The sequence below is a fragment of the Leguminivora glycinivorella genome, chromosome 15 (assembly GCF_023078275.1).
Source record: "Leguminivora glycinivorella isolate SPB_JAAS2020 chromosome 15, LegGlyc_1.1, whole genome shotgun sequence".
In the NCBI taxonomy this organism is placed as follows: Eukaryota; Metazoa; Arthropoda; class Insecta; order Lepidoptera; family Tortricidae; genus Leguminivora; species Leguminivora glycinivorella.
The window spans coordinates 11,949,994-11,961,656 of record NC_062985.1 but is presented as its reverse complement, the minus strand read 5'-3'; the positions used below and the strand labels follow the sequence as shown (position 1 = coordinate 11,961,656).

Below are 11,663 nucleotides of genomic sequence, written 5' to 3'. Positions count from 1 at the left end.
GGAAAAAACTGCATTCCTTTCTATTTTTGCGACAGTCGAATATAAGATACACACGCATGTCCAACAAGAACAAGGAAAAATAAATGTATTTAATATTCATTACCCCCAAGTATCGTAATATTTTGTTAGGACGATACTAAATACAAAGCGGTCGGCTAAGGACAAGTTTGATGGACCCTGGGCCAAGAGGGCCGATAAAATATGATTAGCTCTTTAGCAAACTCCTCACGTAGTGGGTAGGATCGAATTTGGAACATTATTGCGTCCGCTCCGAATTTACCTATTTTGAAACGGTTAAAGAAAAGGCATTGTTTGTCCGACTGTGTACTGTTTTGGAATGTTTGATCATGTCATACTATCAAGTTTTTGTATTAAAGGAAAAAATAAAAACTATATGCACGTAGGGGCTCGAACCCGCATCTAGCGCAGACCGGCCGCTCTTAACCATTTGAGGAATTAGATACAAAGTTTAAAATCTAAATTCCTTGACAGTTTCTAAATAACTCCTTAAAGTAAGTACAAAATCTACTGTTTTTTCAATCGAATGATGTTAGTTTGTGGGTATTATTCAAAAAACTAACTTTAAAATCGTAATCGTAAATCACATTTATTAAATAATTATCCTTATTTTTTTTAGTGTTCTCGTATGTATGTGAATTTGGATGTATGTTTGTTAAAAAAAATAACTCAAATATTGGCAATTGGTTTATTTTTGTCAAATCCGTAGCTCCGTTCCGTTCCAAATCCGTTTCTAGTAGCGTCCGTAGTAGTAGGTAGTTTCAAATTGGTGTTAAACGGAAGGAACATCGACTCGCAAAAGCGACGTATCAAGTTACGACCGAATAGTTCCATATCAATGCTTTTATGAAAACCAACCGCCCAATGAAAGTGGCCAATTATGGCCAGATAAATGAACGTAATTGGCCGCAATTGATTGTTCACGAATTCAATTTCGACGGCACCTACAGGCGTGCGATTCAGTTGTCTATATCTATTCTGGTAGACCATGAGCTAGGCCTAGAAAAATAAGCCAAGGTAAATATGAATGGCCGGGTGAATTAGACACAAAGTTTAAAATGTGAATTTCTTGACAGTTTCTAAATAGCTACTTATTATATTGATTTAAACTTACACGATCTTCACTCATATTATTAAATTAAAACGGGACTTAATCGCGTATAACTTAGGTACGTTTATATTTAACGTAAGTTTTACGCGATTAAGTCCCATTTTAATTTAATAGCTACTTATTAATATCGAATGATATAATTTCTGTGGGTATTATTTCTAAAATAGAAATCCTTAGGTAACTTTTAGTGTTGCTGTAATGGGAAAAAAGTTTTTACTACTTAATTAAATAAGGTAAATATCAAATCTGTTTTCTAGTAGATAACGAGGTATAGCAAACTAACCAGTTATTTATCTCTTACTAGTTTATATAATTTTGTGTTAATTGAATATTATTGTCTGTGTACCTAATTGGTTTAATAAATATTATAACATAAAAAAAGTATAGAGTACATTTACACAGACTAGCTCTCAGTGTACAATGATCGGTTGGCCTATATTTGATGATTTTCTGGCAGAGTGAAATGCAACACCAATGGGCAGTTCGGCACGCAGATAGAGATAATAATTAGTATTGTTACGAAGCTAATGTTATTTAATATTTCAAAACATATGCATAGTAAATTCTATGCTTTTTCTATTTCCTAACCCTCAGCGTCCCGCCTTTCTTATAGTTCATATATTTTAGCTAAATATGGGGCAGGTTAGTCATAGTCATATTCATAGTGATGAATCGATAAAGTAAGGAAAATCTTGTCAAGGTAAGTATATAGAAATTACCCGCATCAAGTTAATCACAACGCAAAAAACAGACACTCATCCCACTCTGTGTAACATCCAGAGAAAAATAATCAGCGGAGTACTTCCGTATGTATGCAAAAAATACCTCGGTTACGCAAAACCTTTAATTTGTCTAAAGGGGACAAAAATCAGATGCTAACCTGCCGAAAGACCAAGAGAGAAACTATTGTCGCAACCAATAATACCTACGTCAATAATTTTTGCATTTAATTTTGCATTTTTGTTAAGTACTTTGTATTCCATCTATTGATTAATGTACTAAAACTGCAAAAACATATTTTATTTTGAACTCCACAAACAGGAACTTGCTCATTCATAAGCCAAAACTATGAGAATATGTTTAACAATTTATAACTCTCACTTTGTTTCATTCAAGCCGATATGCAAAGTTTTAAACAAACTTATACACTTAGTTAATGAAACATGATACTAATTTCATCTAAACTTCACCCTTGAAAAGTGCCATGACTTGTTTTCTTGCATATTACCTGGCTTTACACACTACTTTTAGTTTCGTCTTGTCGCAGCGAAGTTCGCTGGCAGAAGTAATGTTTTCGAGCTTCTACTCAACCGTTGGGACACGAGTTATAAAGGTCGCAACCGACCGAATGTTTCAAACTCTTATACTCAACGACGACACCGACGCTATACCTACTTGAGGTTACATTCGACGCTAACATTTTACTGACGTAGTAAAACTCTTTCAGATCTTGAACTTTTATATCTGTTCGTAGCGCTCTCGTTCTACGCGTCTCTTAGGCCGTTTTCACATTATCCGATCCGATATCGGATGTCAGACCGACATCCTACATCCGATAAACGCTTCCGATAGTGTCGGAAGTCGGTCCGATAAAACGCATTGTTCCAAATCAATGAAGTATGATTTTGTGTCAAAAAATATTTAAAAAATGTTTTATATTTAATAATTATAAGCACTATATCCTAAATATTATATTGTAAAATTAAAATAACGAGCATAAAAAATACTCAGGGTGTCAGTCAAAATAAATAATTTTTCATTCAACTATATCTACAAAAAGATGAAAAAACTAGTATCCGCAATTCGGACCAATGCATTACAACCTTTTTTTTTCAATGGAAATTGTCAACTAATTTGAATTTCGATCATTAGCAGCTGTTTAATAGACGCCATTTTTGTCACTCACACTACTACAAACGTATACATACATTATATACGCACACAAACAAATATTATCGGCCGACAACTGGCGGGGGGTCCGGCATGCCAAAAAATGTCGGAAGCGTCCTGCCGATATCGGCAGTTCCATGGTGCCTCGGACAAAAAATGTTGTAGGAGAGTGCCATCGGCATAAAATCCGCAATTTTTGCGTTTTATATCGTTTTTTAGTAATAATGATCTATTAAATACATAAATGAAGACCTGGGAAGCGCATAAATCTTACATTGTACATCCTTCCTACATCCGATATCGGATCGGATAATGTGAAAACGGCCTTACGCTTACACTCTAAGGATCTTTGTTAGTATTGAATGCCGGATAACCCATCGGAGGGTTCCACACCACTTTTTTTTGCACAAGCTGCATTTCAATACATAGAGATAAATGTGATACTTACGCAGAATCAACGATTAGCTTTTTGTCTACACAGCAGCCAGCTTGGATCTGACAAACCTAAGTTGGCAACGATTTTGACAACGTCGACGGTACAACTTTTTTAAGTAAAGGGCTGGTAATGAAATAAATAAATATTTTTACTTTTTAAAATAAATTGCTAGTTTGACTCCGTGGCATTTCGACATGCGGTTGGTGGAAACCCGAACACCTACTGACTACCCTCTCGGGACATCTACAACTTATCTGCAGTTTACAACTTCGCGACTCGCTATTGTTGTGAATTCTTTGGAATTAATACACGCTGGACCGCAGATCTGATATAATACTAGTAGTACCTTTAAAATAAGATTTAATCATATTCAGAATGAACTATATTTTCTTGTGTGAAAACATAAACCGTTTGAATGTAAAACGTAAAACAATAAGTTAAATATTTCGTTTCAATTCACTACAACAACTTACTACCTAGCGACTACGATAAGGTACGGAGAGGTATATTTTTTCTAACAAACTACGTTACTATGGTTGCCTGGCGGAATAAAAGACCTTAAAGTTGACCCACCAACCTACTTTTCCGAAACAATTGTACAAGACTCTAAAATAAACATGTAAAATAATTGTAAAGGTAAAGCCAGGGTCAGGTTATTGAGCCCGCATACATTATGACAGTAATACCGCCGGGGGCCTATTTGCATAGTATTGTCCACCGCATTAACATTTAGACTACAACCGATACCATAGAGGACCCAAAAGCACAAGCCAATACCTTGCTATTTTAATAGGATTCGAAGGACAGTATTATTGGCCGGACTGTCCCCTTTTATTTGTGTCGGGATGTGATTGGTTTTTACGGTTTTTCTATACATTTAGGATTGGCCCGCGCTCTCTATTCATTCCAATACGTTCTGATACTGAAAAAAAAACTGGGGCAATTGAAACAAAACCTTGACGCATACTTTTTTATTACAAATATTTATAATTGCACATAAGATCTTTTCATACAAAAATATAGTTGTAATTAAAAATATTCCCATTAAAATGAAACTATATAAAACTGTAATAAATACCATGTTTTATCGGACAAATATGTAATACAGTTTTGACTAACGTAAAATCATCTTACAATAAGTTTTCGTAGGCACTAATATTTCATTAAACTCTGAGTCAGATGTCAAGATCAAAATGATTATTCATTTGAGTACCTACTTAAAATTAATTTTACTAAAACAAATTTCGCCAAGACAAGTACAATTACTTTTAAATGTATAATTTATAATTACGAAACTGACAAATATAATTGAAAAATAGAGAGAATCAAATAAATACAGAACGGGAGTTGTTGAAATGTCTTTCGAAAGCAATGGATCGACGTTCTTCTGTTACATTACAGGCAACACCATCTATTTACATTTATATTCAATTATAATGTTTGTAAAATCTTAAAGACATTTCAACAAGTGGCGGACTGTAGTAACGCTACTAACGCTATACTTAAGGTGTCCGTAGCGTCGCTCGGGTATACGGAGCGGCCTGATGCGTGCGGGTGAAATTGTACGCAAAATTTTACGCACGCGACCATTATCAAGTAGCAACCTAGATACTGTAAAGGGTAATTTAGACGGTGTGCGAACTCATGCGATTTTAGATACGTTATGGTCTATTGAGGTTCCATGCCATGCAGTCGATCGACCAAATGCCGTAGTGTAAAGAAATTCGCATGCGAGATCTCATACCATCTAAATATTCTAAGTCATCCCTTACTTCTTAACAAACTTGGCTGCTCGATACACACGCGCTACGTCGCGGATTCCCTTAATATAAATACTTTTGTGACTTAACGATCGATCATACCGAATCCTAAAAGTCCCGGCAAAAGTATTAAACTGTGATCGATCCTAATAGTAAAGTGTCATTTGTAATCACATTTAATCAATAGGTTAACAATTATTACAGTTATTTACACAAGTTTCATGGGAGTGGTAACGTTACATCTTTGATTATTCCGCCAACGGTTTACATGTTTCATGTCTTTGTCTGTTTTGACATGTTTTCGATAATAAACCAAACTAAATAAGACAACATGTACAAATCAAGCTGCGTAAATCTATTCGAATTTATGAAAATCTCTAGAGAAAACACAATAGTTGACTTATTTCATAATTTCGAAAAGCCTAGCGACGAAAAAAATTACAGAAATTGGATAGTATTTATATAAATTGTACACGCATCTAAGCATGTTTACAATAAGTAAGTTCTTATTCTTAACTCTTTGAACTCGGACGAGAAAATCTACAGTAGGTATTATAATATCAAGTTTAATTTAGTTTGGCTCCTTTATACGTGACTAAAGACAAGATTTCATGTAGGTAACCCTACCCGCCCTGATTATTGAAATAAGGAGTAAAAATATAGTTTATTTCTTAAAATATGAAATTCATGACTTTATACACGTCTCATAAGTATTTCAACATATGAGCATAATTAGAATGCCAAGGGCAAACATTTCGTTCAAAGAGTTAAGAAAACGTAGTTACTTAGTTAATGTCACATGGGTTTCAGATATGATTGTTTACTCAAGATACTATTACTAATTTATTTCATTTTGTGACCTTATTCTTTCAAAAAGAGGCTAAAGAAATACATCATGTTAAATTAAAAGTTAGGTAAGCGAAATACCAATTCTGTGATACATAAAAAAACTTTATTTCACTTACCCAATCTGACTTTAGCGTAAATCTATTTACGCTCACAGTAAAATAAATACATTGCAAAATTATAAGGTTTCACTGTTTCCGTAAAACTGTAGTTTCAAAAGTTATCATGAATATTTTAAAATCGCATTTTACCACGGGTGCTTGGCATCATAATGCCTGCCACCAATCCACGGCGGTCGTTGGCGCCACCACAAGTGGATTAAGGCTCTAATGCAAAATCAATGCTAAAATGTCCACACAGCATAGCATTACGAAATAAGCGATTATAATTTTACTAACTACTCTAAAACTAGACTTCACAACTAAGAGAAAACAAGTTACGGGAGCTAAATATATTTTTTCCTAATAAACTTTATACGGAGCTGAGGGGATAAATTGTACAATTCATTAAAATAATAACTATGGTAACTTTGTGTCCTACGTACTACATAAAAGTATATTAAGCCACAGACAACGGAACTATACATGCGTTGTTGAACATTGAATACTGATTCTTGGTATAAAACCGTTTAGCATAAGTTACGTTGTCGCGCGCAACTTAATACAAGTACTTGTAGTCGAGCAAAATGCATGATATCACGCCTGGTGCCGTAGCCGAATGGCATTTCTGCGACGCGAAACGAAAACGAAACGAAAGGTAACCTGGCTCTGTCGCGCCAATAAGCAAGAGCGATAGAAATAGATATCTATGAGCGTTTCGTTTCGTTAGCGTTTGTACCATTCGGCTAAGTACCGAGAGAACACACCTGTCGACGTACTGTCACTGAAAATGCACAATACCAATACGCGCATACAGTGATTCGCCTCACGACGTACTGTCAAGTACTAAACGGCCTGATACTTCACTAGATCCAATACGAGATCATACTTCTATGTACTCGTATTCGATAGTCATCGTTCGAGAACCCATGTATTTCGTAGTCCAGTTGCACGTGATTAAGCTTAGGCATTTGAGAAGCGATGCGATTGTGACGTATACGAATGAGCACGAGTCGTCTTACTTGTGACGAGTCATCTGGCATCGACTATGGCTTGGTTTGCCTTGCTTGCTGCTGCCAATTAAAACAAGATATCACTTACTGAAACTGTAGCCAGTTATCTACTAAATTTGAATGCGAGGTCAAAGAGATATAACATTGAAAGTGACTAAACTTTGTCGTAGTTGGCTACAAGACCAAGTTTCTCTATCAGTTTCGAATGTAGGTTATTCTTGACTTGACGCTGGTACTTAGCAACATTGTATTCAAGTTCAACAATGTTACTATACGAATGGAAAACAGACATTTTAAGCAGATTAAGTTTGGTTTAAGACCAATCCTCGGAAAAGACAAGCAGTCTTGAGATGGTAAGCGATAACCATCGTCCATGGACATCGATGATGGGACAGATATCATACTTAAAACTGGTTCTACGTAATATTTTTTTTAAACATTAATACGGAAATCATTTGAATTTTCCCGAGCACAGGAAATAATAATGTCAATGTAATATAATATGATAATTTAACTTGATTAAGAAGACTAAATATGTACTATCAGCTGCAAAAGTGCATGGCAAATTTATCAATGAATTCATTCATAATTTCTCCATGCGCTTTTGCAGCTGATAGTACATGTGACGTGTAAAAGTGCCCCTGTGGCCTATTTGCTAAATAAATTATTTTGATTTTGATTTTTGATTTTGACTACCAGTTTAGTATCTATTTAAGAAATGTAAAGATAGAACTAATGGAACATAAACAAGTCAAGGAAACATGCCTACGTAAAGTTTAAAGCGCTAGGTACGCGAAACTTGTATTAGGTACACAAACACGGCAACAGCAAACATTTGGCTAATCAATATTACAGGTAGATAATCCATATCACAATACCGATGTAGGTATAAGAGGGCGTTGACCCCCAACATTTCAATTTTGTTCAATTACAATTCATATCTAGCTAGCTATAATTATATATACACTAATTGGGCACTGAAGTTCCGGGCGTGAACTTTTCAGGGATATAATTATGCATTCTTTATTTGTTAACCAATCTGATATTTTAAAAACTGTTTATCAGCACTTTCGAGGGTATAGGACGTTGTCAGGCTAACATTTCTTATAAACTCTACGAATCTAGAAAGTTCCATCGCAAGCTAAGCTCAAATGAGTTTATAAGAGAAAGTTAGTCTGAAAAGCTCAAACCCCGTTCATACAATTCTCTAAATCACGATAGGCCCTAATATATCAACAATACATAAAAATCCAAATTCAAATTCGTATTACTAACGTTGTGACTTACACTATCGGGTCTCTCCCGCTTTTGTTCCACGTCGGATTCACTAGTAATCCACGTGTACAAACGGGTACTTCCCATTTGTCCCATAAACCTACATTATTATAGGAAAGAGTTCACATTCTTACCTATCAATCAATAGTACCAATATTATGGTAGCAATTTTATAAATAAATGCGCGGGCCGCGCGCAAGAGACAATGACACGCTACGCTACCGAATAGTAAGGAGCTATGTGACGTCACAGATAGAACTAGTGGGAAGTACCCCAACTTACTGCTATGATCACAGCGCGCTACGTGCGTTGCTCGAGCAGCGGCTCGTGCTCGAGCTCGGGCTCGTGCTCGAGTGGGTGCTCGAGTTTGTGCTCGAGTTTGACGGGGCAGGCGCTGCGGGTGGTGAGCACGGAGACCTCTCCGTCGTCGGTGCAGGCTAGCGGCGAGTATACGACGCCTCGGGACCGGGTTACGGGCTCGCGTCTGCTGCGTGCCTGTGGACAAAAATGTTACTATTAGTTAGTATTACACTGAGAGAAATTTGCTTTGTGAATTTAAGAGGGCATTCAACGAAAACGTCGTAATAATGTAAAATTGATAGTTTTAGTCGGCAAAATGCTACACTTTCCGTCATCTAAAAGACTTATTAAGTTCAGGATTCGATTAGGACATCTTCTTAACTTACATGTTGTGAGACTGGATTTTTAAAAACTAACTCACTTAATTAATTATGATTTTTTTTCTGGTACATGTTTAGGAAAACCCGCGAAAAGTGCTGACTTAGTCCGTCTAATTTGTAAAATTTGGATAGTTTTGAATGCTTCAAGTGGTCAATTTGTATTATGTATATCCTGTACTACAATCTTCTGAGACTACTTCTTTGTTATAAGGCTTTAGAATAGAGTAAATGAGGATATGATGAATCCAATTTGTTTCAGAAATCACCTCAGAATAAGTGTCAATTTCTTCGAAAACTTACGTGTTTTTGAAGTAGTTTTAATATAAAAATAATCTGCAACGCTTACTCAAACAAATTTTATGCAAAAGTTTTCTATTAATTACAATTTAATATTTTTGACGATTTTTTAAAAATGCCTCCTTATTACCGGTTACGCGCGCTTGCGATGTCAGTACCGCGCCAGAGTTTGTAGAGGCAGGACGTATGTTAGTCCGCTCCGCACGCGGCTCGACGATCGCGAAGTTATTTTGTCATTGTGTGCGGCACCCGCCGTGTCCAAAACCGCACTTGTGTGCGTGTTTGGCTGTACTGTTGCATGTATACTGCGACCGAAAACTTTGATCCTTGTGGGTTGACGACTTTGGTAACTAACTAATTAACTTGACTAATATTTTTAGTAAGTATTATTTATTATTGAATATCATTTTAGGTTACTGACTCGTCTCAACAAAATCTTTGACAATAGATGGTACTCAGGATCTGATGATGAAGTCAGATGATAGTCATGAGTTCTCATCAACCAGGTCTTGAAACCATTTCGTGTTTGGGCTCGTTTGATTCGCCTCAACAAGATCTTTGACAAGAGTTGATGGTACCCAGGATCTGATGATGAAGCCGGAGGTAGTCATGAGTTCTCATCAACCAGGTCTTGAAACCATTTCGTGTTTGAGCTCGTTTGATTTGCCTCAACAAGATCTTTGACAAGAGGTGATGGTACCCAGGATCTGATGATGAAGCCGGAAGTTAGTCATGAGTTCTCATCAACCAGGTCTTGAAACCATTTCGTGTTTGGGCTCGTTTGGTTCGTCTCAACAAGATCTTTGACAAGAGATGGTACCCAGGATCTGATGATGAAGCTGGAAGGTAGTCAAGAGAATTCATCAACCAGGTCTTGAAACCACTCCGTGTTTGGGCTCGTTTGGTTCGTCTCAACAAGATCTTTGACAAGAGATGGTACCCAGGATCTGATGGTGAAGCCGGAAGGTAGTCAAGAGTATTCAACAACCAGGTCTTGAAACTCTTCTGTGTTTGGGCTCGTTTGATTCGTCTCAACAAGATCTTTGACAAGAGATGGTACCCAGGATCTGATGATGAAGCTGGAAGGTAGTCAAGAGTATTCCACGACCAGGTCTTGAAACCACTTCGTGTTTGGGTTCGTTTGATTCGTCTCAACAAGATCTTTGACAAGAGATGGTAATCACTCTTTTATACTCTGGCGCATCCACTGTCTCAGTGTGTCAACAGTCAACTAAAGCAGGTAGGCGTAGCGTAGACTTGTATTTCCTTACAAAAAAACTAATACATAGATGTGGACCTTCCTGTGCTCCATGCAATTAAAACAACATAATATTTAAAAACCGGCCGAGAGCGTGTCGGGTCACGCTCAGTGCCTACACTGAGCGTGGCCCGACACGCTCTCGGCCGGTTTTTAAAGCCGCGTTGGTAAATAGCCGCTCGGCTCTTCCGTAGTTTTCCATATTTTTCAAAAACTACAGAACCTATTAAGTTCAAAACAGTTTTCCTAGAAAGTTTATAAAGTTCTACTTTTGTGATTTTTAAATATTTTTTAAATATATGGTTAAAAAGTTAGAGGGGGGGGGGGGGGCACACTTTTTTTTCCTTTAGGAGCGATTATTCCCGAAAATATTAATATTAACAAAAAACGATTTCAGTAATTCATTTTTAAATACCTATCCAACAATAAATCATACGTTAGGGTTGAAATGAAAAAAAAATCACTCCCTACTTTACGTGTAGGGGGGGTACCCTAATAAAACATTTTTTCCACTTTTTATTTTTGCACTTTGTCGGCGTGACTGATATACATATTGGTACCAAATTTCAGCTCTCTACTCTAGTTCTAACGGTCACTGAGATTATCCGCGGACGGACGAACGGACGGAGGGACAGACAGACAGACATGGCGAAACTATAAGGGTTCCTAGTTGACTACGAAACCCTAAAAACACATTTTAAATATAAAAAAAACTACTTAAAATTAAAGAAAACCGATCTTAGTTCCATTATATACACGGTGTTTCCGGTATCACTCAAAAGCTCAGACACCCCAACTGATTTTTATTTTTTTAAACGTATCTAGAATGTTCATTTTTTAATCTGATGATTATTATTTTTTTAAATTGAGTTTTAAATTTTCTGTGCAGCTCTACTCGGCTTTCAACTCTACACTCAATAAAATAATTGCTAGCTACCATCATAAACCTTCAAACTGTTTAATTGTGTACGTTACTGCAAC

The 11,663-nt window shown here is 36.5% G+C and overlaps 1 protein-coding gene across 4 annotated transcripts in view; it reads right to left on the bottom strand.

Annotated features, from left to right (window-relative positions):
* Positions 1 to 7,794: 7,794 nt before the first annotated feature.
* Positions 7,795 to 11,663, bottom strand: part of LOC125233857 (furin-like protease 2) — a 432,277-nt gene continuing 428,408 nt past the window's right edge. For all 4 annotated transcript variants that reach the window (XM_048139994.1, XM_048139997.1, XM_048139998.1 and 1 more), the window contains one exon: positions 7,795 to 8,942. In XM_048139994.1, coding sequence (XP_047995951.1) covers positions 8,748 to 8,942 — 195 coding nt within the window. In that variant the 3' untranslated portion in view covers positions 7,795 to 8,747. The remainder of the gene's footprint in view (positions 8,943 to 11,663) is intronic.